The 27,272-nt window shown below is 42.5% G+C and overlaps 2 protein-coding genes across 12 annotated transcripts in view; one reads left to right on the plus strand and one right to left on the minus strand.

The window, feature by feature from the left end:
* Positions 1 to 27,272, plus strand: part of CTNND2 (catenin delta 2) — a 638,012-nt gene that overhangs the window by 344,001 nt on the left and 266,739 nt on the right. For 7 of the 11 annotated variants that reach the window (XM_077182185.1, XM_077182224.1, XM_077182172.1 and 4 more), the window contains 2 exons: positions 16,622 to 16,794; positions 25,646 to 26,213. In XM_077182185.1, coding sequence (XP_077038300.1) covers positions 16,622 to 16,794; positions 25,646 to 26,213 — 741 coding nt within the window. The remainder of the gene's footprint in view (positions 1 to 16,621; positions 16,795 to 25,645; positions 26,214 to 27,272) is intronic. The other 4 variants (XM_077182175.1, XM_077182186.1, XM_077182210.1 and 1 more) reach the window with 2 other exon arrangements.
* On the minus strand, positions 14,916 to 26,605 carry LOC143694649 (uncharacterized). Its single transcript, XM_077182238.1, has 2 exons — positions 26,456 to 26,605; positions 14,916 to 15,830 (listed from the first exon to the last, which is right to left on the minus strand). Exons 1-2 carry the CDS (start codon positions 26,598 to 26,600, stop codon positions 15,454 to 15,456), a joined length of 522 nt encoding a protein of 173 aa, XP_077038353.1. The 5' UTR covers positions 26,601 to 26,605; the 3' UTR covers positions 14,916 to 15,453.

Consider the following 27,272-nt stretch of genomic DNA (forward strand, 5'->3'; position numbering starts at 1 on the left):
ATCCAGTTTAGTCATTCTTTGTGCACACAAAGGAGGTGTTCTTGTGGGATCTCCTGGTAAACATACACACTAATAAAATCACGTGCTCTTTGAGGTATGTTTCCAAGCTGAAAAACCCCTAGGAAGTATGCATGCCCCTCCTCCATTTCAGGATCAGAGTCTTAGGAGTAGAAGTGGCATAAATGCCTAACACAGGCTACACTATCTTTCTGTCTGCTGCATTAATGCAAACCTGGCAGTGTCTGACTCAAGCATTCATAGCTCCAGGTAAATCTCTCAGATTATGAAGTCTGATGAAATTTTGATTTTTTAGGGAAACTTCTGTCAGGATTGTAATATATTTAGGGTAAATATTTATAATTGGACATTTTGGATGCCTCTCTTTACTCCATTCATCTCTTCTAAAACAAGACTTTGGCCAATCTTCGCTTCAAAACTTCGGGGTTTTAAAGTCATCTTTGCCCAATTTGTAATGGAGTAAATCTCTGAAAGGGGAACACCATTTTTCAAAGGTTGGTTTTACAGTTGTTCATTGTGTCATTGTGTGTTCTCACAGAGAAAGTTGTAAGGGAATCATCTCAACTGTGAGTCAAATGCAGTCTTTTAAAGTAGTTGTTAAATATGTATATTTGTTAGAAATGGGGATAAGATGTTGTTTCCTTTACCCATCTCCCCTTTTTGGCCCTAGTCACCCTAAGTGTGAGCATGAAATAACAATTCAGTCATTTAACATTGTAATAGCCACTGGCTGATCACAAACAGAGACCTGCTTTCCAGGGGCAATCCTCAGCAGGAGATGAATGTCTTTACCAAATAGCTGACAATGAAAAGCTCCTGTAGATTCATTGCTACACCCCACTAAGACATTAGGATTTGATGAAATGAGGTCGGCTCTAGTGCTGCTGAGAGCCAGCTCTTACATCTCAGCAGCAGTGTTTACAGCCAGTGCTGCCTCAGGAAATGCTCCATCAGCACTAAGCATCCTTAGCTTGGACTCTATTGAATATTTTCCTTCTCTGTAACAGGCAGAGCTCAAAGGCATTGAGAATAGGCCCAGAAGAAGAGATGTAGCTCAAACACTGCCATGCAGTACTACATCACCTCTGCCCTTCTGGGTATCAGGATGGTATAACAGGCACATCTTTGCGACTGACATATCGCATCCTGGTAAATTCATGTCAGTCTTCTTACTTTAGGCGCATGAGGGAAGTTTTCCTTTTTGGCTGCTTCCCTTATGCAGGCAGGAGAACAGTCTTAGGAGTAGAGTCACAGTATGGGCTTTCACCACCAGGATTCCTGACAGGCTTTGGTGTCTACTTCAGGATGGACTCAGGTCCAGTTACTCTTTGGTTTGCTGCCTGTCTTCAAGTTCATGTGTGATTGTTGCAAGCAGGAAACCTGGTGAAGGCTGAATGGACCATCAGTGTTCAGGGAAGCAGTTTATGCTCTCCCTGGTTTCCTCAGAGGTGGTACAGAAGTTGCTGTGGGCACCCTCCTGTGCGGGGCTTCAATCATCTCAATTCTTCTGCTGCCCTTCTGCAGATTGGTAGGTGCCTGGGTGAATTTACAGGCTTCTAGGGGGAAAGCACTAGAAGCTACTGGCAGAAGTGTTGTTCAAAACTGATAGCCCAGTACATGCCCTTATTGTTGGACCTGAACTTCTGCAGGCTGCCTCTTGCAATTTCCTCTCCTCAGGAAGTTCTCCAGCTGGAGACACTCACACCATCATAACATCCAGCCTTCTACCTTCCTGTGCTCTCTTGCCTTTTCTTAGTGCACCATCTTTCCCTAAACCACCCATTTCTGTCTTACCACATCCTTGTCTTTTGCATCCTTTCTTGTTTAATTCACATCTTTTCTTTTATCTTCTTCCTTTATCTTTTATTTTTTCACATGTCATGCAATAAAGCCTCAGTGCTTGTCCCCAAAACAGATGATCATTCATCCTCAAAGAAAAAAAAAATCCATCAAAACTCCCCAAAACCCACACACATTTTCTGCATATAAGTGACCTTGCCCTCCTGACTTTTCACATGCTTTCCCATTAACTAGAAGCAAACCCAGATTGTGTATTGCTGTGTCAGAGGTAGCACTATGAGAACATTGCAACTAATGAATTTCTAATTTCCCTCAATTTCTGCACAGCAGCCTACAGGCTGAATTTTTGTTTCAATGTGCTGTGACCTGTAACATGGATTTTCTTGGAGTTTACTTATATCTGCAAGATAAAACGTGTTTATATATAAATTCCATACTGATATCACAATATTACTTTATATCTCTGAACTTGTCCTGTGACAAATCTGATTTTGGTAGCTGGTGTCATTTAATGCTGTGCAACTGACTTAAAATCCATGCCTAAGGAAAACAACCCCTTACAATCTAGTTTTAGTACTGTAGTACAGAAGAGTAAAAAAAAAAAAAGGCAGTAACAGCAGGTAAAACATACGTGGAGGGGGGAAATGGAAAGATGAGAGTCAAGACGAGGACAGCAGGAACAATTAGTGGCAATGTCAAAGATGGATAGGAGGTAATGATCAGTTTGTAATGCTTAGTCCTGTGTCAAACACAAATCCTTTACAGGCAACCAGGTGTTTCCTCATCCACAGCAGGAAGCAGCTACTGAAACTCGTTAGGAAATGACAGTGACTTATAGTAGCATCTGTAGGAGCAGAACAAAGAAAGGCTCTTGGCATGCGAACCCAGAGCGCAAAAGAACATCAGTAAATATTGTGCCTGTAGTACGGGCCAGGAAACAAATGCACCCACATCCCCACGACAGACTGATCAACCACTCACCCCGCTCCTGCCTCAGTGGCAGTGCCAGTGCCTGCACACTCGGCTCAGTCAGGAGTGCCAAGAGCCGCATAATTCTGGGATCTGCTGATGCCAGCTTGTGAGCATAAGCATTGTGGAGAGGCAGCCCTGAAAAAAGAGGTACTTGGCTTGTTAGCCTATGTGAAATGATGTATGTGGAAGATAAAATTTTGGCAGGTATGGATTTGGGTTTGATTTCTGTTGTGCTACATGCAGTTTACACAGCTCTCAATCAAGTAGGATTTTTGTGACTTCTGTGGTAACGCAGATTAGGGAGCTGCTTCCGTTTTTTCCATTCTGGCCTTATAAATGGAGAAATGCATTTTCTCAGGACAGTATGAGAGCAGAGAATGGTGCACATTTGTGTGGACACAGAGAAAGAAAGCAGAAGGGTATACTTTCTGGTTTATGGCAGAGGAGGTTTTGGCAGATGAAAAAGATCGTAATAAAATTTTGACCTTTTTGACTTACTTTTTAATTGACTTCTGCAGCAGAGCTAAACACATTCTGAACTGCCTCACCTCAGAGACCAAATAGTCATTTTCTTTTGTGGACAGAAAAGATTCAGGATTTAAGCCTGTCAAAGGTCTGGAAAAAATGGAGTTCTACTTTGCACAAGAAGAGGAAACCTGTTTTGTGCTAGTAGTTAAGTTCATAGAACAACATAATAGTGCAATAGATCTGCTGATATTTTTTGTATTAGATCCATATATCTGTGAGGGGTTTTATAGGCTTTTATAATCAGAAGCTGTTGGGCGCTTTCTTTTTTTTTCTAGCAGTCTAATTTAGGTCTATCAGAGGAGATTTTTCTGTTGGTTTTCTTTCCGGATAATGCATTCAGCTTCCATGTGCATCATGTTTGTGCAATGTCTATAAACATCTGATTGTATTTCCTAGTAATAAAAAAGGAACACATTAGTTAAGTACTATTGATAGCAATTTTAGGCTGTGCTAGGCACAGAGAATGACTAGAAACACTTGATGCTCACAGCTGGTTTTCACAGGTAGAAAACACTTCAAAAAATTAGGATTTAATAATCCAAAATATGTTCTTAAAGTAGTCAGCCCTTTTTGTTCCTGTAAACAAAGCCCACGCACCATTTTAAATATAGTTATTCCTTTAAAAATGGGACACTGATAATGAAAACACAAATTAAAAAATGACAGTTTTTAATGCCAAAACCCAATGTTTCTCAAATGGAAAGATGGCAGTTTCTTCTGAGTTGGAGTTTCCTGTCTGTGTTGCAACATGCAGTGCCTCTTTCTGTACACAAGTTTCTTCTTCTGGTCACATTCACAAATGTATCTAATCCCATGAAGGAGCCCCACTCAGGTACTGTTCTCCTGTGGTTCCACAGTGATATTTTAATAGAGAGCATGCTTCTGTTACACTGAAGTGTTCTACCACTCCTAGTGTTGCACAGTGTCACAGAAGCAGCATCAGAAAGGCTTGAGGATATTATTTTTCCTCTTTGTGTCTTCTGTAATGCAGAAATATAATTTAGTTATCATCCTTGCTGCCCATCTTGTTCTTCTATTGTGTCTATCTATTGCTCCAATAAAGCTCATTGTCCTAATGGCCAATGATAAATTATCTTGTTCAGAGACTATCTGATTTCAATATCTGCAGGGTTTAGCAAATAATTTCATAAAATATGATTAATCTTCTACCAAAAAAATTGGTTTAATCTTGGGGTCAATTAAAAACTCTCATTAGTATGGTTATCCTTGGTTTTAAACTCAGTTGAGGATAGATTTTCTGTTAAAAAACCAAAGCAAACAAACAGAAGAAAAACAAAGATGAGGCCAGCTTCAGTATTCTGAGCTTAAATATGTATGGATCTATTCTTGCTCAGTGCATGTATTTCAGTCCTGGTCTGCAGCATCTTCAGGAATTTCTCTCATTAGTAATGGAACTCCAGATTTTTCCTGCTGTCAAACATTACCCAATATTGCTTATGAAAGAAGATCTGGCTGGTTTTGCATTTCATACAAACTTCTGGAGTAATACTATGCATGATATGGTATAAAAAGCAAAATACATACTGTCTGAAGATACCCTATCATGTCAGGATTACTTAAGCTTTGCTATGTTACCTTATTCCATGAGGTTTAAAAAAAAAATCTTCCAGGAATCAAAAAAGAAATATTTACTGTTGGGATGGAATGCAAAGCTTTTTTTTTTCCAATGCCCTTCAAGTCTTATACTTTTCTACTACTTCTTGTGGACAATTTATGGGGCTTTGCTATCCTTTGGAGTAGAGATTTATTATTATTTCAAATCCTAGAAGATGCCTGTTTTCTTCTTACAGTATTGGCAGAAGTGTTACCTTGTGCAAAAAGCATAAGATAAACAGCATCTAATGAAACTAGTTTTTTATTTACTGTTCAATTACTGTTGAAGTAAAGTGTTTCTCATCTTTCTTTCTGATAGTAATTAGGTCAGGAGAGTTAGAAGGGATATCCTTGTATTGTTCACTTATATAATGGTATCAGCCTAGTTTTTGCATAATTTCTCCATATATATATATATATATGTATCAGTTATAGAATTCTTGGTTAAAAATGAACTTACTCTACTCTTGTGAATGCATTCCACAAAATCCTATTTTCCAGTACCTAAGAATACATTCTATAGCAGTACTAAAGACCTTTTCTGTGTTTGTAGGTAGAACATAGCCCTCTTAATGCTGGTAGAGCATGGCATTGCATATAAATTACTTTCCTTTTTTGTAAAACAGGTTTGTTTTCAGTGTACCCATTTAAGATTTGCTGCCTCTCATCTAAAGAGATGTGTTTGGTTCATAACAAGAGAGCTGCTTGTGATTAAGCATTTAAAGTATTACCATTTATTTCTTCGTTTTAAGTATGCAGATGGTGTCCCCCCTCTTGCTCTCCCCCTGCCTTTTTTTGCCATTTTTTGCCACTTCAACTTTCTTCATTTCTAGGGTATGGAATTCCTTTGCTGTATTGCAGCCTTGTTTTTTTTTTTTTTTTTTTTTTGTAATATAAAGCTACTGATATATTTAATATTTAATATCTCCTAGGAGGTAGATGTTGAAATATTTTCCTAGACCTATTCTAGTTCTAGTCTAAGATTTGGAGGAAGAAAGGGTGCCTTGTTTATTACTGTTGTTATAGGAGAGCTGCTTGTTCTCTTCTATTTGAGGTCAGACTAACAGGTGACTTGAAAACCCTTCTTTTCCTACAATATCTGTTTGACAAGTTGTGTTTCCAACTGCAGATCTTAAGTTTTGCCTTGGTTAAATCTCTCCCTTTTCTAATTAAGAAAACGTGTTCTTTTTATGATTGCCACAAAGTTCTGTCATCTAGTTCCCAAGGACTTTACTTTTTGCCCCATGCCTCTGTGTTTCTCACAACTTCCCTGGAGACTAGAAAATGGAGAAGGTCTGTACCTGTGTGGCATTGTCACTGCTTTTTGCCACCCTCTGTGGTACCTGCAGTGCCTCCCTTCTGCTCACTCAATTCCTCCACTTCCAAAACCATCCGAAATCATCTTGGCAACAGAGAGAGTTTCTTCAAAGAATGTTTCAGATGACCTCAAAAATAGGACACAGGGCAACGGAGGGGGTTAAAACAGACAAATAAGTGTTCTCTACCCTTCTGATTTGGAAGGAAAGTTCACTCCTCATTCCAGGTGGAGCCGTTTAATTCTGGGAGCAGGACTTAGAAACCAGGATGTACTAGTGAGATGCCAAAGAATTTAGTATCACCAGCAGTAGTCTGTCCACCTTGTCATTAACTATCATCACCTCTTCTCTAATATCAGCTACTGTGGAAGGACATCGGGAGGTTAACATCAGAAACTCTCTCTTGTTATACTGTTCTTTTTAAATTATCCATTCCTTTACAAAACTGGGCAACAAATAGAACTCAGCTTTAGGAGGGGTCGGCAACTGCTTAGTTGGAGTGCAGACACTTTAATGAACTTATAAAAAAAGTAGGTTGTAGGGTAGGAATTGATTTTTTGCACTCAAACTAAATGACCTGGGAGGCAGAAGAAACAAGTAAGTGATGACTTTTTGGTATTTGAGATCCTTAATTAGGCATATACTAACAGTTAGGAGGTGGCTCCTCTGGATGGGATGTGAGGCACCTCAACCTATTAACTCTGTAAATGAATGTTTAAAGGACATTAAAGGAGTTTTGCTGGTGTTTTTCTTTCAACTGTTATCCAAATGAGCAAAGCAGGTTGAAGAATGTGTGAAGTGATTAATTACACTAATTAAAAACACTTTATTTACACTTACTCTATAATTTATCATTACTACTTTTGTCAGTTGATCGAAGGTGAGTGAAGTGTTGTTTATAATTGGTATGGGAGCTAATTAAATGGTCGTTCAAGCACGTTTTGGTCTATTTCCTTTGTCAATTAGAACTGGCATCGTAATAGATGACTGACCAAATGGAGATGTATAGCACAATAGTAGTGCTACACTTTACTACTTACTGGGAGAAGCAAATGGGAAGCCAACTGACTTTAAATCTCAAGAAGAAAAAACCTTCTCCTTTCACTTGCCTGCTATTTTTGTTTGTAACTTCATATGAAAAACTCAGGTAACAAGCATGCAATTACTTCACAGAGGGTGACTAGGTAGATGTTTCTGTTGTTTGTACTGTAATTATTTTAGCCAATTCAGAGGTAATTATTGCATAGATTTTGAATACTGAATTAATCATACCATTATTTTGCAATAATATAGTGCTGTATGTAACTTGTCATTATCTGATATTTATTTTATAATGGAAAAACTACCAGATAACGTATTATTGAATACTTGTTCTACACTAAATTCTGCTCTGTAGTGTAATATATTAATCCTGTTTCATAAATCAGCCTTTTTATTTGTTTTGTTTGTTTGTTTGTTTTAAGGATTGACCATACTATTGCAATAGTATTATCTTGAATTGTTAGATGCTGTGAAGCTAAAGTGTTTGAAGTATTCCCTAAGATACTGTGGTCTAAGGATTAGGAAATGGGAGCAACTTTTCAGATGTTTGACAGGCAGACAGTAGGGATAGATTGTCATTGATATCCCCAAGAGAGCAATTTCTGTTGTTTCTTTTTAGGAGTTCCTCCTTTACAAGAAACTCCCATTTATATGAGTATTTAGCTTTGTGACACAGCAATGGTGCTACAATGTGACAGAAAAACTGTAAAGATTTTTGAGTGTGTAATAGAGTTAATCCACACCCCTGCAACCTTAACTTGCTCTCCTGTAGTTTAAATATGTATCACAAGTACTGATTGTACTTAAATCTTATTAGACTTTCCCTTGGGAAGCTGTCCTTAGGAAAAAAGGGGTCCTGCTAGGCTGGACACACTTTAGGAAAGAAATCTTAATGGCACAGGAGTAGGCCATCCTTACATGCCATAAGATGAGCTGATGGGGAAGAAGACTGGCCTGGCTGAAGAGGGAGCTTTTGCTGGAACTTAGATGGAAAAGAAGAGTTTATGACCTTTGGAAGAAGGGGTAGGCAACTCAGGAAGACTACAAAGATGTCATTTGGTCATGCAGAGAGAAAATGAGAAAGGCAAAAGCTCACTAGAACTCAATCTGTTAACCGCTGTGAAAGATAATAAAATGTGTTTATATAAATACATTAACAACAAAAGGAGGGCCAAGGAAAATCTCCATCCATTACTGGATTTGGGCAGGAGGGAGAACATTGCCAATGTCATTATTGGATTTGGGCAGGAGGGGGAACAAGTCTGAGGTATTTAATGTCTTCTTTGCCTGAGTCTTTATCAGAAAGACCAGTTATCCTCAGAACAGCCAGACCCCTGAGCTGGTAGACAGGCATGGAGAGCAGAACAGACTTCCTGCAATGCAGGAGGAAGTTGTGAGTGACGTGTTGTGCCACTTGGACACTCACAAGTCTGTATGGGGCAGGATGGGATTCACCAGAGGGTGCTGAGGGAGTTGGCAGAGCTCCCCAAGTCGCTCTCCATCATTTACCATCAGTTACCATGATGGTTGACCAGGGAGGTCCCAGACAACAGGAGGTTGGCAGATGTGATGCCTGTCTACAAGAAGTGTTGGAAGGAGGAACTACATGGCTGTCAGCTCAACCTCGGTGCTGGGGAAAACTATGAAACAGATTATCATGAGTGTGATCACATGGCACATACTGGACAATCAGGGGATCAGGCCCAGTCAGGATCAGGTTTAGGAAAGGCAAGTCCTCTTCACCAACCTGATCTCCTTCTGTGACTAGGTGACCTGCCTTGATTATGAGGGAAAGACTGTGGATTTAATCTACCTGGACTTCAGAAAAGCTTTTGCCCACAGCATTCTCCTGGGAAAACTGGAGACCCTAAGAGTGGTGGTGAATGGTGCTGCATCCACTTGGTGGCCTGTCAGTTGTGGCCAGGATTGGAGCCAGTCCTATTTAATACCTTTATCAACAATCTGGACCAGGGGATGGAGTGCACCCTCAGCAAGTTCTTGGTTAACAACAAGTTGGGCAGGAGTGTTGATCTGTTAGAGGGTAGGCAGGCTTTGCAGAGGGATCTGGGCAGCCAGGATCGATGGGCCAAGGCCAGCTGCACGAGGTTCAACAAGGTGAAGTGCCAGGTCCTGCACTTTGGCCACAACAGCCTCATGCAGCTCCACCACATGGGGGAAGAGTGGCTGGAAAGCTGCCAGTGGAAAAGGACATGGCAGGGCTGGTAGACAACTGGCTGATCTAGGAGTGTGTCCAGGTGGCCAATGTCATCCTGGCCTGGACCAGCAATAGTGTGGCCAGCAGGAGCAGGGCAGTGGTCATCATCCTGTACTCAGCACTGCTGAGGCCACACCTCAAATCCTGTGTCCAGCTTTGGATCTCTCAATGCAAGAAGGGCATTGAGGTGCTGGGGCATGTCCAGAGAAGGGCAGCAGAGCTGGTGAAGGGTCTGGAGCAGCTGAGGGAGCTGGGGTTGTTTAGCCTGGAGGAAGAGAGGCTCAGGGGAGACCTCATTGCTCTCTACAACTGCCAGAGAGGAGACTGTAGCTAGGCGGAGGTCAGTCCCTTTCCCCAGGCAACCACCAATGGGACAAGAGGAAATGGTCTCAAGCTGCACCAGGTGAGGTTCAGGTTGGACATCAGGAAGAATTTTTTTCACTGAAGGGGTGGTTAAGCATTGGAAGGAGCTTCTCAGGGAGGTGGTGGAGTCACGATCCCTGGAAGTTTTCAAGGAATGACTGGAAGTGGCATTTAGTGCTGTGGTTTAGTTGATAAAGTGGTGTTCAGTCAAAGGTTGGACTCTATGATCCTGGAGTCTTTTTCAACCTTAACATTCCATCATGTGTTTGTTTTTAAAACCTTGCTCATGATCTGTAGTATTAGAAATATTACAAATTTAATAGGATGAGCTTCATTGCCCCCTATCTCTAATCAGTGTTAATGTACTGAATAAATCTCTCAGAACTTAGAAAATTGCTTATCTTCTGACACTGGTAAGCTCCTTGGAGCCCAAGTTCCTATCAGCTTTCTTATATGAGATACTCTTCTGCTTATGACCACCATGGGGTATGATTCAGGTGAGCTCTGCTACTTATGTGGTCACTAGACAAGTTCTTACCCTACAGTGAAAGGGAAGAAAACATTTAATGACTCACCAGCTCTGACTCCCAAACAAGATTCCTGTCTTTTCAACAACTGTTGGTGCTGATGCCTATTTTTTGTAATCTCTCAATGAAGCTTCAGTCAGCATTAATGACTTTTCATTGGATCAAAATTCAATGTGTTGATGCACTTTGGTCTTTGTTGGTTTGGGTTTGATTTGGTTATTTTTTAGCTGGAACAGTATAAGCAGGTACTGGGAAGTATCTTAGTATTTTGTTTTTCTGCTATTTATAATAGCTTTGCTTGCAAACACTTGCCATTCGAGAATAATTTATTTAAAACATAAATTAAAAATTTAATTTTTAGGTTGTGATTTTGTTTCCTTGGTTTGATTTCTGCTTTTTTTACCCTGAATGATGTAAGAAGGAAGAGGACATGGTCTGAAGAGAGCAGAAATGACAGGCAAGATATTTTATTTTCAAAGAAAATATTGCTCTTGAAAGTTAAAAAGACAAATGTTTTCATAATTTCATTTTTTTCCTTCACTTTTGACCCAGTCATGAATTATAATAGTAGCCTGGATTCTTTGCATCACTTGCTTCCCCTAATCAACTCCTACTGTGAGGTCCTTGAATTAATAATAGTCTCATCATTTAAGACCACTCACTTCCTTAGTTTGGTTTTTAAATAGCTACACTGCACCTTATTGCAGCATTGTGCATGGTATTTTTACAAGGAAAAGCAGTGACCCCTGCAGGAATCCTGCCAGTGCAGATCCCTGTCCCTCCCAGGCCAGGGGGCACAGCTCAGCCCCAGCTGCACCATGGAGCTCATCCTGCAGCCGTGGCCTCCTGCTTCCCCCAGCTGCCCGTGGCAGAAGCACGAGCTGCTGTGGAAGCTCCCTCTGCTGTGGCTTGTCTGGAGCCTGGAGCTCACCAGGTTACACTGATGGCCAATGCAGAGTTCTCAGTGCCCAGAACCAGGCTGGTCAGTGCACTGTCAGACTGCTTTGGCAAATGCAGTGTGGCAGGAAGATGGCAAATATGGGCTTCACTGCTGCTCTCTTTAGTAAGTGAGCACTGCCTCTGCTCCTCTTCCCCATTTGGCTTGAGGTGTGCAAAGTACACTCAGGTCCTCCACATCTCTTAAACTAGTAAGTTTTGAAATACAAAAAATAGTAGCCTTATAATAACCATCATAACTGGCAGCAAGAGGGGTGGGTAATATAAACTAAGGGAAAGGGCTTCACACAAAGCCCCCTCTCCTCACTGCCTGAATGGGAGAGTAATTTTCCTCTAACCCTGTCAGTGCCTGCCAGCACCTGGACTTCTAAAACACAGAAGAAATTCCTGTTTCCCTTCTCTAATCCTAGAAAAGTCCTCTGTTCTCCATCACCTCTGAAGTTTCTTTGTGGGTTGGCTCCCTGATGTAAGCATATCCTCCATCTACATCTGTTCTCTTCTTGCCTGGTCTTCTCTGTGCTCCACCAGCTTTCCCCCACTTAACTGCACTTTGTGCCCCAAGCAAGACACCACCTTCTCACTCTCCTTCCAGCTCTTTTCTGAGCTGGGTTACAGAGGCCAAGGTGAGCAACCTAGGGAGGCTTGCACACTGCTCTGCTCAAGGATAAGAGGAAGAGGAAGGTATTGTCTGCAGTATTGTGATGGTGTTCACAGGGGTTTTCAGGTGAGGGATGAGATGAGAATGTTGACTCTGTGTTTCAGAAGGCTTGATTTATTATTTTATGATATACATTACATCAAAACTACACTAAAAAGAATAGAAGGAAAAGTTTCATCTCAGAAGGCTAGCTAAGCTAAGAATAGAAAGGAATGAATAATAAAGGTTGTGTCTCGGACAGAGAGTCCAAGCTAACTGGGCCATTAATTATAAACATCCAAGATGGGCCAATCACAGATGCACCTGTTGCATTCCACAGCAGCAGATAACCATTGTTTACATTTTGTTCCTGAAGCCTCTCAGCTTCTCGGGAAGAAAAATCGAAGAAAAGATTTTTAATGAAAAGATGTCTGCGACACAGTATCTGTCCCCCAAACTGGAGACAAGTTAAAGAGTTGATTGCTCTAACCTGCTCCATCATTTGAAGTCAGTCCACAGAGGTGTCCCTTGCAGTATGATGGCTCTGACTCAGTTTCCTGAATTTTCACTCTTACCTCTACCATTTTAATAAAGGAGGAGAGTGGCACAAACTGAATCAGTGAAAAATTGGTACTATCAACCCTGAATAACCCAACATCAATATTCTTTCACAAGGAATTTTTCTTTTTTTTAATGTGGTGGTGAAAACATAAGGGAGAACAGGTATTTATGTCTTCCCCATAGACTCAAATGGAAACCAAACAGTACAAAACTTTAAAGCAATACCACAGATCATTGATATCTGCTACACCAAATCTTATGAAGCCTGAAGTGTTTGTTTTAAATTGAACAATTGCAGTAATTATGTCTCATTAAGGGAACCAGTAAGACTGAATTGTGCTAGCAGTTAACTAGTGATTTTCCAGTACATAGCTGAAAATTGAGAATTTCCAGCTGCCTTAACTCTTCTGAAAGCAAATGAAAAACAGTTGGATGAACAGAGTTTAAATTCTTGCCTGGAAGAAATGATAGATTATTGTCAAGAGCCATCAGTGTACAGGACACAAACAAACTTCTCTTCTGAGTGAACTGCAGGCTCTTTAGAAGATTTGGTTTTACCTTCAGATTAACATCTCAAGAATGTTAATGAGAAAAGCAATGCATCTTTTCCTTATCAGACAAGGCGGGACTGCTTGCAGTCCCTAAAAAACAAACTTGTGTTTTCTCATGGTCACTTTAATTGGTCTCAAATATCTTCTAGTTTGTATGCTTGATTTAGGGCTTTGCTATTTACAGGTGAGCAACCACTACTCTATTTTACACTTGCTTGGGCTTATTTAAAATTCTAGGCTTATTTAAAATATATATCTGTCTCTCTGAAATTACTTTGTAATTATTGAAATGTATGTTCATTTTAATTGTTCATTACTGCTTGTTAAGGTAAAAAATACAAACTGCTAAATAAAACCAGTATTTTAGTGAACTTCAAACTATGTGCGCCAAACTTTTTACATTCTTTTTTTAAGAGGTTGGATAAGTTTCTTTAAGTGCATGGAAGTGTTTAAACTAAATGGTGCAGGGAACCCATGTATGTGTTTCTAGCTGGCAATGTAAATCCCCTAGTGAGCCACAGTAATATGAAAGCAGCACTTGAAAGCCAGATGCAATGAAAATTTAAACATATTGCATTCATAGCATGTGATAGTTTAATCATTATTTAAGCTTTAGAAATGTCACAGCATAATTACTTTCAGAATGAGTACAAACACTTTCATGCACAAAAATTCTTTCTTTTTGCAACGTTTGCTTCTCATGGGAAACTTATGCCTTTGTGAAATTTCTGAACTTGATCTTGTTCATCACTTGATCACAGAAAAATTATCAGTGAAAATTCAAAATCCATAAGATTCAAATAAACCCTACAGATCTTTTTAGAACTAAGCATGTATTTTCTTTATGCTCTTAAAATTAAAAAAAAAAAAAACAAAAAAAACCTGTGAAAGTATTTCTTTCATTATAGAAGAAATTTTGCAACAAAACCAGTTAAATGGAAAACGCTAAATAAACCCTATTTGCAGAGCCGGGGAATGGAAAGTACCAAAGGCTGGATTTATAAGCACCCATAGAGGATTAAATTCAGCTCTCCTGTGGATGTGATACATTTTTACTGGCCTCACAGCATATACAGGGCTCTACCTCCTGTACTTGTAAGGAAAATCCAGGGACCAGAACTTACGTTCTAAATTTGTCCTGTATCTCGAATGTTCTGATGAATGCCATTGATTTTGCAGTATAAATTGTGTTGATGTGTAAAATAGTGTCAAAATCCCAGTCTGCATTTAGATGGGAGCACTTCCTCTTTACATAGCCTACTACGATTTGTTTATAATACGAGCAGTCCAGGTTGGATTTGGAAAATAGCAGTTCTAATGGTTCTGCCATTTCTGAGAAATGGGCTAGAGGAAAAAATACTCTCTGTGCAATTCGGGGGTGGGGTTGTTTGCACGTTTGCTAAGTGGAAATGTTTTTGGAACAGCTTTACATCCTCATAGCAAAGATTTAAAGGTCATAAAAACTGCCTTTGTATCAGGAATGTACTGGATGTTATTTCTGGTAAATTCATTGGAATTTTTCCATTGTGAGTCTGTTTAAAACTGAACTTACCACATGTTCTGTAGGAGCAAAATCACTGTAATCATTTCACATCTCTTAAGGCTTGTGTCACCTTCTGTGCTCTCATGAGCTTGTTAGTGCTAACCAAAGGATGAACCTGTCAGCCCTGTGGAGCCACTGAGTGTGGTACACATGACAGCTGTTGGGTTGAAGGTAACCTGTGCAATGGCCAAGGTATAACCCTTTTTCCTCCTCTTGTATTTCACTTCCTGGGCCCAGACACTGAAAGAGACTAATATCAGTGAAGACAGAGAGAGGATTAAGTGTGTATTCTTTATTGTAGCTCTCTGTGTATAGAATGACAGAATGGCTTGGGTCAGAAAGGATCTTTAGGCTCATCTAGTTCCGACCCCACAGCTGTGGATCGGGACATCTCCATCTGGACCGGGCTGATCAGGGCTCCATCCCACCTGGCCTTAACCACTAACAGAGATGAGTTATCCACATCTTCTCTGGACAACTTGTGCCATAGCCTCACACCAGAGGGAAGATTTTCTTCCTATCAGCTAATTTAAAGCTACTCTGTCGATGTGAAGCCATTGTGCTGCCACTACATGCCCTTATAAAAAGTGTCTCTCCATCTTTCTTGTAGGTTCCCTTCAGGTGGTGGAAGCCCACAGTTAGATCACCCTAAAGCCTTTGCTTTTCCAGACTGAACAATCCCAATTCTCTTAGCCTTTCATCATAGGAGAGGTGCTCCATTTAACTTAGCGGTCCTCCTCTGGACTTGCTCCAACAGATGTTCTTCCTGTGCTGAGATCTCAGATCTGGATGCAGCACTGCTATGGGGTCTCACCAGAGCAGAGCAGAGGGGCAGAATCCCCTCCCTCCCCTGCTGCCCACACTGATTTGGATGCAGCCCAGGACACATTTGGTTCTCTGGGCTGGGAGTGCCCATGGCTGGGTCATGTCCAGCCATTCCAGCACCCCCAAGTCCTGGGCAGGGCTGCTCTGGATCTGTTCATCCTCCAGCCTGGGTTCATACCAGGATTTACCCTGATCCAGGAGCAGCACCTTGCTCTTGGTCTTGTTAAACATCATGAGATTCCCATGCACCCACTTTTCAAGCTTGTCCAGGTCCCTCTGAATGCCATCCCATCCTTCAGGTGTGGCAACTCCACCACTCAGCTTGGTGTCATCTTCAAATTTACTGCAGGTGCACTTGATTCCTGTGTGGAAAAATTGGGAAATTTGTTATGTGCATGTGGTAAGCTAAATCACTTGTAGGTGAACCTAATGAAGATTAGGACATGTTTTAGTTTCACAGAGCTACTAAATAACTGTGGAAAATGTTCATGGTCCTGACATGCCCTTCAGTCTGGCAGCCCCAGTTCAGGCTCGCTGCCTGTACTTGGCTCTCCTGCTATGCAGTGCTGTGGTGGGGAAGATAAGATAGCTGAAAAATAGTTATCAAAGATTTACTAGATCAGGGTGTGTCGTGCATGATGAGAAGAGCAATTAATATTTTAAAGGCTGCCATCCATCCCTACAGGCACCAAAGTATTACATCACTCTGTATACAGGACAGTGGCAGGAATCAATAGATCTAATGTGCTGGGGGCTCAGGGAGGGACAAGTTAGCATTTCCCAGGCAGAATGACTGGATATAATTAAGAGAAATAAACAAGGCTTATCCTTAGGGGGAAAAACCCTCATCAGCTATTCTGAGTTGAAAAGCAGTTCTCTACCAAATAGTATGGTTGGATTTGTTCAGGCATAGAATTTCTTCACCAGTCAAAATGATACATTTCTTACAAAGAAAGCAATGTGGTCTGTTGTTTGAACATGATGACTGAGTGGTAAGAAAACAAAGTAATGCATGTATTTTAATTACTGAAAAGTCAAATTCTGAAAATCTGAAGCCAGATACATCTGATAATTTCAAGACTCACTTGACAGATGATGCAGGTATGCTCTTTCACTGAGGCTTTCTGACTGCTCTCAAATCCTGTCCCCACAGGGCCCAGCCTCCTCTCCCAGAGTGCACTCCAGCTCAATTCCAAACCTGAAGGATCCTTCCAGTACTCAGCCAGCTACCACAGCAACCAGACCCTTGCCCTGGGTGAAACAGCTTCTGCCCAGCTCCCATCCCGCAGCAGTCAGGCCAGAGGTGCCATCCAGAGTTACAGCCAGGTATGTGTCCTAAGCAACTGTGGTCTCTCACTCCTGATATTGTGTGGAGTAGCTCCCAGGAAAGAGCTGTTTGCTGCTTCCCACACCTGAATTTCTGCCTTTACTTTCTGTCTTGTTCCACACACCTGCAGCAGGGTGGAGTTACCATCTTGATTTTTGTAAATCTCCGGTGGGTTGACTTGCATAGTGATAAAGTAATCCTGATTAACAAGGAGATCTGCATACCAGATTAACTTACTTGCTTGCATATATATATTTTGGTAATAGCATGTTCAAGCATTTAGTTTTCAAAGCAAATTTCTGTGCCTGTGCTGATTATGAGTCCATCCTAAAGTCTAGGACCTGCCAGCATTGCCATATTACTGAAAGCAGTAAATGCCAGGAAACAAACAAAGCCAGGCTGACACCAGATGTGAAACCTGCCTGGGATACCATGCATCACATGGTGCTATGGCCTCATCTCAAGTGTAGGAAACAGTTTTTTCACTACATATTTTAGGACTGTTGCCTTTACTTTTGAAACATTTTGAAAGATTGTCTCAGATACATATAAAACTTTGTAAATCCCTCTACCTGTCTAAACCATCTCTCCTGGCTCGGACATGTAACCCTCTCACCTTTTGTGCTTTTCACTGTGACATCAAAGCCTCTCAGGAGAAAGTTAAGCTTCACTTTACACAAGATGTGTTCATGCTTCTGTACCTAAGCAAAGTCTAACTGGGTTGTGTCGGTCAGCACTGGTTATTTTCTCTGTTTAGATGCTAACCATCCTAGCAAAGCAGATCATCTCAGTGTGATACCAGGACATTTTGCAGTTCAGGATTCTGTAGAAGAGAGTAGTTATTTGAATTTCAAAGCCTAAAATTGCTAAGAGATTTCAAGTATTAGAGTCATTGCACAGTTTGTGAGATGCTGAGAGACATACAATATTCTATTCTCTCAATTTTCTCAGAAAAGCTCCCTGTTCTCTAAGACTGAAAAATGAAATAAAACACAGTTAAATTAAATTTCAAATTGTGTAGGTAAGAACAGAGTCCAAATATTAACCCAGCACTGGCCATCAGTGAATCATGTCCCCAAGTGCCACATCTGCATTTCTTCTAAATACCCTCAGAGATGGTGACTTGACAACCCTTTCAGTGAAAAAAATTCTTCCTGATCTCCAACCTGAACCTCACCTGGTGCAGTGTGAGACCATTTCCTCTTGTCCTGTTGGTGGTTGCCTGGGAAAAGGGACTGACCTCCGCCTAGCTACAGTCTCCTCTCTGGCAGTTGGAGAGAGCAATAAGGTCTCCCCTGAGCCTCTCTTCCTCCAGGCTAAACAACCCCAGCTCCCTCAGCTGCTCCAGACCCTTCACCAGCTCTGCTGCCCTTCTCTGGACATGCTCCAGCACCTCAATGTCCTTCTTGCATTAAGAGATCCAAAGCTGGACACAGGATTTGAGGTGTGGCCTCAGCAGTGCTGAGTACAGGATGATGACCACTGCCCTGCTCCTGCTGGCCACACTATTGCTGGTCCAGGCCAGGATGACATTGGCCTTCTTGGCCACCTGGGCTCATGCTGGCTCATGTTCAGTTACCTGTATCAGCCCTGCCATGTCCTTTTCCACTGGCAGCTTTCCAGCCACTCTTCCCCCATGTGGTGGAGCTGCATGAGGCTGTTGTGGCCAAAGTGCAGGACCCAGCACTTCACCTTGTTGAACCTTGTGGAGCTGGCCTTGGCCCATTGATCCTGCCTGCCCAGATCCCTCTGCAAAGCCTGCCTACCCTCTAACAGATCAACACTCCTGCCCAGCTTGGTTTTTTTCTGCAAACTGGTTGAGGGTGTACTCCATCCCCTTGTCCAGGTCATTGTTAAAGATATCAAACAACAGAGATCCCTGGGGAATTCCACTTGTGGCAGGCCATCCCCCTGATGCAACCTTTCACCACCATTCCCTAGGCCCAGTCACCCAGCCAGGTTTTTACCTAGTGAAGAGTGCACCCAGCCATGCCATGGGCTGCCAGCTTCTCCAGGTGCATCTTGTGGAAAATAGCATCATCTGGAGTTCTGCTTTTTGAAAAGCATTTTACCTTGGGGGTTAGCCTGAAAGACTGTGATGCGGTCTTAAAGGAGGCTGGAAAAATAAGATGATGGAAATGGAGCAGGTTATGGGAGGAACAGAAACAAAAACAAAGTAGAAGTGAGAGGGGAAGAAGAAAGAATCTTTTTTTTTTAAAGGCAGGAAGGAAAATCATGCAGATTTGTAAAGGTTAGAAATAGATATATTCTTAATATAAATTCTATTATACTCATTGATAGAAAAAGATGAATTTATGGAGGGGGAAAAATTAATGACCTAGATTTTTTTTTTTCATTGGAATTACACTGATCAGACATTGCTTAGATCTGAGAAGCTCTCATGAACCATCACTTCAGAGAGAACTGGTTTCCTTCAGAAAGGTAATTAGTAAGGCAACATTTCCTATCCTTTGTTTTTCTTGGTATGAGAGGACAGAAAATAGATGTTCTTTTTATTTTCATACACATTGTAGGATAGATATTCCTGCAGGAAAATAATTCAGAGAACTTAATAATGCTTCACACCATGATGCTGCAAAAGATGCCTGACAACTTCAGATGAATTTATATATATTTTGAAAATGCTAACAAACTGCCACATAAACTATTAATTAATACCATTAAAAATATGTAAAAGGGGTTTTAAAAGAGGTAAACAGGAAGAGGAAAATTCAAAAGTCAAAATTTAAAAATTTTGAATATGACCATTGCTGATCCCACAATTACAGGGAAAAAAAAGTCAATCCTAAGAATTGTTTTGCTATACCTATTATAATTAAAATAAGCCTCAGGAGTTGAAGCTTCTCAGATTGTGATAATTTCCTTTGGTATTTGTGTGCAAGGAATATAGCTATCTCTCAACATGAATGATAGTCCAAATGCTTGCAAAAAAAAAGTAAATAGTCCCAAGGCCAGCTGTGACAGCAAGAACAATTTGTGAAAATGCAATTTTATAAAAAAGAGAAACTAATTAGTCTTGGGACTTCCTGCATAGTGTTGCAAAGTGCAATCTAACATTTTTGTCAATTTGGTGGAGTTCATTATAGATCATAGAGTTTTTCCAGTGCTTTGCCTACTTTCAAACATAAAACTTTTATCTTCTAAATACTACCGGGACACAATTTCTTAGCAAAAACTGCTCCTCTGGCAGGGAATTACTCTGCTTCCCCACTGAAAACTGCTTTTCAAATTCAGTGTCCAACCAGGTTTAGTGCAACTTGGAGAATGATCATCTTATGATGCAGAGATATCAAAGGAGTATAAAGTATAGCATGTAGTAAATAGAGTAGTTTTCTGCATGCTCTGCCATGTGTTTGCAAGGGGACAGGAAAGGAAGTTTATGTTCTGGATGAGGACTTGTTTAGCTGTTGGTAATGTTGCAGTCCTTTCAGAGGCTGTGGCTGCAACACAGGTAAATCCCTACTGTATTGCAGTATCCTGTGCACCTGATGCTTTTGGACTGAATAAGCTGGCACAGAATTGGAATACCTTAAAATCAAAAAAGTATATGGAAATTAAAGGTGATTAAAAAAGTCTTGAAAACACATTTTACAGTTAGTGTTCTAACTTGTCTTCTTTTCCCTATAAACAAGTTTGTCAGACCACCACACCTCACTAGCAAATGAGTGCTAGAATGCATTAAGTTTTTAAGCAGAATCTGTTTACTGGCCACAAGGTATCAGGTTGCTTGATAACCTACCCAGACGAAAGCTAAAATAAATATTTCTCTTCTGGTAGGTATGGCAAATGACAATGTGTTTAAAACCAAATTCCAAATATAAACATAAGAATTTTTCTGACATAAAGGAAACAAGATGAAATCTTAAAACAGATTACTCTTATTACAGCACTCAGATAACAATTCACTAGTAGAGATTATGGCAGTGGAAATCTGCAATGCTGCTTTGATTCTGCCACAGGTAATGACTGTAGCATTCACTGCTGCTTTAAAACCAGAGATGGACCATCTCTGGACACTTTGAGAAGGTCTCACACCATTCTGTTTGTGGATGTAGAAGACTACAATTACCTACCTTCATCTATATGTATGACCTTTGAGAGCAGGATCAGGTAGGCTGACAAATTTTCCTAATAGTGTTGGAATTTTGAAGTGGAATGATGGAACAAAATCAGGAGAAAGAGATGGAATAGGCCATATTTGAGGGATCCGGAGGTATAGTCTTGCATCTCTTTTTGTATAAGAGCATTTGAACATAGGTAGCATCTTTCTAGTCAGGTCAGGAGCTTACAAATTACATTAAAGTAGTCTTGCAGAAGAAAGGCCCTTCAATAGGTCCTGGCCAAAGACTGAAGAGGGCATTCCAAGACTAGAGAATGTTATGCAATTTCCATGCCCTCTTCTCTTTGTAAGAGTGTTGATTGAGGCATTGGACCACAGCAGAGTGATGCCTTGAGTGAAGCCTTATGGAAGGTTCTTTGGGCTTACAGGAAAAAAAGGAGCCCTCAATAGACTGGCAAGTCTAGCAGTCTCTGAAAAAGCTCAGAGCATCACTGAGACTGTGAAACAGAGCTGCACCTGTGGAATGTCTCTAGAAAACCCTGGTCAGGATGAACAATTTTTCTGCCTAAAGCTACCAACACACACCAATAGTTAAAAGCCAAAGGGGCCTGGAGAGAGGTTTTCTACACAACTTGGAAAATGCTCCCTAAAATCAAGAGAAAGGGTCTCCTCAGGGACCACAGTGCACTGCATATGACTATGTTAGTATTCATCAGATGTGACTTGTTTGAGATTTATAAAGGCAAAGAGATCCAGAGAGCAAAATGAGCTGAAAACTGGCACTGGCATTTACTGCTAAACTAAAGTTCATCCAGACCTAAGATGGGCATGCAGACTTACTCAAACCTCTGGGAGCAATCTCCAAGAATCAATATACTGATTCATATTAGCAGCTGACCCCAAAGTTTCACTTAAAGCTATCTAGCCATTTTGTAATTCCTTATCCATGAAAAATTTTCTGCAGAATAAATCAGTCAACACAGTTATTTGACCCTCTCAATTCTACTCTATAGAACAGAAATCTTATATTGCAGTCTTTTATTTACTCTTTCTAGGGTAAAGTTCCAATTTAAGTTATCCATTGGATTGTAAAAACAAACAAACAAAAACCAAACAAAAAAACCCCAAAAAAGCCAAACAACAACGAAAGAATCCCCACACAAGAACAACCAAACAACCAAAAAAAAAGCCACAAAAACCCAACCCCCAAAACAGTAATTTCCTGGAATTCTGGGCATTAAATGCTTGAATGAACAGGCAAACAGCAGTTAGACTGTTCTCTAGTCTCCTATAACCTAACTGGATATCCCCAGTAATTTTCTGTATGAAGCTCTAAAGATACTGTTTTGAATCAGTAGAAAATGATCTTCTTAGTAACATTAAATTGGAAAGAAAATATTTTTATAGCTGTGTTAATGTTCTCATGTTTTTTTCACACATTCCTGTTTTTAAAAAGGATATACCAGAATCCATATATTGAATCGAAATAAGCAAGGCTACTTTTCATTGGGATGCCAGGGAAATGAAACCCCTGTGTCTTGGAATAGATATTCATAGGGCTGTAGTAAAGAGAGTCCTTGATTTTTATTCACATCTGTGAAATAGGATGATGGTAGAGAATATAATTACTGAGAAGCAAATTTGCTCTTAGTTTATTAGCTTAAACACAGTTTTGTTATCAGGTTGACAAAAATAATGGATAAATGGAAAAAAATAAGGGAAAAAATACCACTGTATTTTATTCTTCCATACCAAGTATGTCACATTGCAGGGTGAACAATGATGTGTCTTTGGGTCTGTTTTAAGCCACAGACAGGGAGAAACACAATGAAAAACTAAACCACATTTTGTCTCTGAAAAGATGTGTGGAGAATGTTACTGCACACTTGGCCCTTTGAAAAAACCTAAGAACCTCACGGTACATTTAAGACAGGTCTGAGATTAGTCACATCCTAGAAAATACTGCATGCTAGTGTTTTCATTGCAATCTGTTCATCCATAAGTTCTCTCCTTCACACAGAGCACATGCTTAGCTTTTTAGGAAGTGATATACACTGCATTTTTAATTAAGCATTTAATTATTGTGTCTCACCACTACACCTTGTTCCCTATAACAAATCATCATGAAATGGGATTTTTGGGTTTTTTTTGAATTAGTGCTTGCAGAATGCTCGCAGCTTTATAGAGATTTATTAGGAATATGGGATAATACTGGTTTACTTGAAATTAATTACTGTAAATCCTTGACACATTAAGCAGTGTAGAAGTAGATTAGTAAAAGAAATTTTGTATACATGATGACAGTACTTGCCTAAAACCCTTAGGATCAACAGCAAACTGGTAAAGTTACCAGTGTGTTGAAGAAGTAATTGGTGCACTGTTAACATTGCAAAAGACTGTATTTTGGAGCATTGTTTATTAGAAAATTATTATTATTATTATGCCACTTAACAGTCAAAAAAGTAAAATTTATTAGCAAATATCAATTGATAATGTAGCTAGTTTGAATGACATTTTGTTAAGTGCAAAATTTGCTCTGCCCATGTTGTCTTAAATCATACCGACCTTTTTTTTGTCTAATGAAAGTTGTTACCATATAGTCTAAACCTGGAAAATGAAAACTGTACTCCTGTCAAATACATTATTGGACAGTCAGCTGAAGATTAGTCCTTCTTTCCACTTTAAAGCATATACGGTAAGTAGCTCAGCATGAAAGTAGCTTTTAAAAGTTTGCTGATGTTCCCACAGTTTACCTTCCTGGTTTTTGTTAGAAGCCTTTCAAGTGAGCAACTTGAGCTTGTTGACCATTTTTGAGAATGTCAGGACATGTACTTGCAGCTGTAATGTTTGTCACTCGCTGCTGCAATCTGAACAGTCCAGCTCAAAAGAGAGCAGCTACTTCCATCTGTGAGCCCCTTGCTCACCTGGCACTCACCATACAGAGCACCTGGACTGGGACAGTTTACGTTTCATTTATGTGTAAAGCCATTGCTCTGTGAGCTGCAAAGCCAGGGAGGTTTGGGTCTGGCAGTGCTCTCTAAAGAAGCCTGAGCAATGTCAGTGCTGGTAGCTTCTTCCATGCGACTAGCAACTGGGAGCAAAGTTCCAGGAGGAGCTTCTCCAAAGCCTTGTTTCTTGTCTCTGTCTAGGAAAATACATATTCTTCCTCCAGACACAAAGCATTTAAGATGAAGGGCTCCAAAAGTAAAAAAAAAAACCCACAAACATTTCCAGTGGGTGTACATAGGAAGAAGTACAGCTTTCTGGCATTTTGAATATTGTTTATTTTCTGCTCTGATTAGTTATACTGTCCTCAGTTCCTGACCAAATCCTTTATTGAGTATCCTAGTGCAAATAAATCAAATTTCATACCAGGAACATGGTGCTTTTGCCCACTTGTTTTTTTGTAGGATGCTACTGGAAAAATCACATTGCTATTCAATGTATAACAATGCTACTGTTGGCATTCACAACACCTCTTTGAATTGAGTCACAAAATTCATTATTCACATTTTAAAGCTTCTTCTGGCTAAGGAAATCAGTAGCTGAGAGGCGTGTGCATGTGTTTGGGCAAAGCATCGGTCAGACCGATTCAAACTATGCTGTCAACTCCGAGGATCCAGAGCACTTTCTGAGGTTTCAAGTAAATCCCCTGCCTAACCAGAAAAAAAACAGTATCTGAATCTAACAGCACATCTTCCAACAGAGCGCTGAGCTCTCCCTCACTGCGGGGTGCAGTTATGAGAGGATTTTAATGTTACCAGACTCACAGATGATCTCTTGAGCCTAAGATACCCGATAAAAAAAAAGGGGTAGCCGACTGTGTATAAGGGCAAGCTTCATCCTCTGCGGCTTCAGAAGCGGCTCAGGCACAGAACCGAAATTTCTCATAGGCAGTATCTCCCGAGGATTTTCTCTCGCTCCCTCATCCCAGCCCCCCTCAATTACTGGTCTTAGAGGGAGCTCAGCGCTGCTTTGCCCGCGGCCAGAGGGTCGGCGCAGGGAGCTCTCTCCCTCCTTCTCTATGCAGATTCCCCGCTGGATGCGGCCCAGGGAAGCGCCCGGCCCCGGCAGCTCCTCCCGTACCCCCCGCCCCCTTCGTGCGGCGTAACTGAGTGCGAGGCGGCCGCTTGCCGAGCCGTGCCGTGCTGTGCTGTGCTGCGCTGCCAGGGGGGCTCGGCGTGCACCGGCCCGGGCTTCCCCTGCCTCCGCCCCTCCACACAGGTCCGGGCCGCCGGGAGCAGCGAGCTCCCGGTGTGGTGCCTCTCCTGTAGGGACACAGGTTGCTGGAAAACGAGGAAAGTTACTCGATTAAAGGCTTTTTCCGAGGCTTCGGCCGCTCTTCTCTAATGTATGCAGAATAAAGGGGCGCGGGTGTATTTATCTGTGTCTATGTACGTACGTAAGTATTTGAGCCGGGGCTAGACCCTGCCTGGTTTAGGGGCTGGCTGGCGAGCGCGTTCCGGAGCCAGCGCGCCGGAGCGCTGTGCCCCACGGCCGGGAGACGGCTTCAGCCGTCGGGAGGAGTTTCGACGCCTCTCGGGCCGAGCCGGCCGATGTTTTTTTTTCCCTGAAAGGCTGGGAATGCTTTAGCAGATTACCGACTCCCGTAATCCCGCGGGCGCCGGGTGCCGGCCTGGTTCGAGGTCAGCGAGGGGGCTGCGTGCGGCCGGGGGGCTGCTCCGGCCGGCGGGCCCGCACCGCCCCGCGCAGGGCCGGGGGAGCCGGGCGCCCGCCGCCGCTGACGCCTCTGCCTTTCCTTCCCGCAGCAGGGCCCGGGGGGCCGCGGCGCCCACCCGGGCGGCCCGGAGCCGCCGCCGCCGCCCGCCGCCCCGCAGCCGCGGGAGCCCTTCGCGCCCAGCCACGGCAGCGCCTTCCACCTGCCCGAGCCCCAGCACGCCGCCGCGCTCTACTACGCCAGCTCCACGCTGCCGGCGCAGCGGGTGAGCTCCCCGCTGCCCGCCCAGCCCGGCGGCTCCCCCACCAAGCTGCCGCGGGCCGGCTCCGCCGCCGAGGGCGCCGCCTACGCCACCGCGCAGCGCCTCTCCTCCCCGAAGCAGTCCCCCAGCCGCCTGGCCAAGTCCTACAGCACCAGCTCGCCCATCAACATCGTCGTCTCCTCGGCGGGACTGTCGCCGTCCCCCATCCGAGTGACCTCCCCGCCCACCGTCCAGTCTAACATTTCCTCCTCTCCTATCCACCAGTTAAGCTCCACCATCGGCACTTACGCCACCCTGTCGCCTACCAAGCGGCTTGTTCACGCTGCCGATCAGTACAGCAAGCACTCCCAGGAGCTGTACGCCACCGCCACCCTGCAGAGACCCGGCTCCCTCGCAGGTAAAACCGCGGTCGGCAGCGCCTCGGGTCCGCGGCGGGGCCGGGGCTGCGCGGGGCCGGCGCGCCCGCGGAGGGAGGCGGCGAGGGGCGAGAGGCGGGGGGGCAGGGCCGCCGGCCGGGGACGGGAGGGAGGGAGGGAGCGGGGGGCGTTTGACAGGAGAACGGCACTTGGGGGAATTGCGGGTGGGTTTCATCGCGGGCCGTGCTCGGAGAGGCTGCCTGCCGCTGCTTGAGCGAAGTACCTGAGTTGTCCCGGCCCGTGCCGCCTTCCCGGCGCCGGGCAGGTGTGCGTGCTGCCGGGGGTGCGGGGCTCGCCGCGCTCCCCGCTGTGACCCGCGGTGCGGGTGGGGGGTTTGTTACTATGGCGAATCTCTTCTCTGCCGCCATCAGAACCTCTGAGCCTTTTGCAGGGAATCGCTTTTCCCCGGATTTACAGGCGGCTCAGGCGTACTTGACAAGTTTGGGGTTACTTAGCAGGAACTCCCGGTGTACCGAGTCGTGCCGAGTAAGAGGTAGCGGTGATTTGGCTCCGAGTGCTCTTTGGGGAACAGGCTGTTACAGCTGATTTAATGTCTCTGTAAACGCAGACTTTGAGCAGATCCAAGAAGTGAGATACTGGTGTGCTGTTCTCTAAACCATCTCTTTGCTAAACTGAGCATCCTTCAGGGGTGGGTTTTTTGTGTTCTCAAAATTTTCAGTTTCATTGCTATAGTAACAGCTGCTATGCTCATATGTTCTCTTGTGTGACATAAATAGATTTGAAGATAAATAGGATACATGAAGAAGTTAGGCTGAGTTTATCAGTCAGGTACACAAGTCTCTCACTGGAGTGAGGACCTCACCCCCCTTTCTCCTCTCACCCACCTCCCCTCCCCCGCTCCAGCTGTTGTCAGCGTCCTATATAATTCCTGTGTGTCTAAACACACAGATGGAATTAACTAATAATAAAATACTGTTTTGATCTATCTCCTTGTAAGAACTATTTGCTGGATTTTTTTTCATATTTAAAGGGCAGGAATTTTAGAACTTTATATCTTTATATATATATATATATATATA

The sequence above is a fragment of the Agelaius phoeniceus genome, chromosome 1 (assembly GCF_051311805.1).
Source record: "Agelaius phoeniceus isolate bAgePho1 chromosome 1, bAgePho1.hap1, whole genome shotgun sequence".
Taxonomy (NCBI): domain Eukaryota; kingdom Metazoa; phylum Chordata; class Aves; order Passeriformes; family Icteridae; genus Agelaius; species Agelaius phoeniceus.

What these genes read in the sequence shown, in the direction of transcription:
- LOC143694649 (XM_077182238.1), bottom strand. Translation starts at nt 26,600, where the DNA reads ATGGCGGCAGAGAAGAGATTCGCCATAGTAACAAACCCCCCACCCGCA. An exon ending in CACGGGCCGGGACAACTCAG is followed by an intron (nt 15,831 to 26,455) that starts GTACTTCGCTCA and finishes TTTTCCACACAG; the next exon opens with GAATCAAGTGCACCTGCAGT.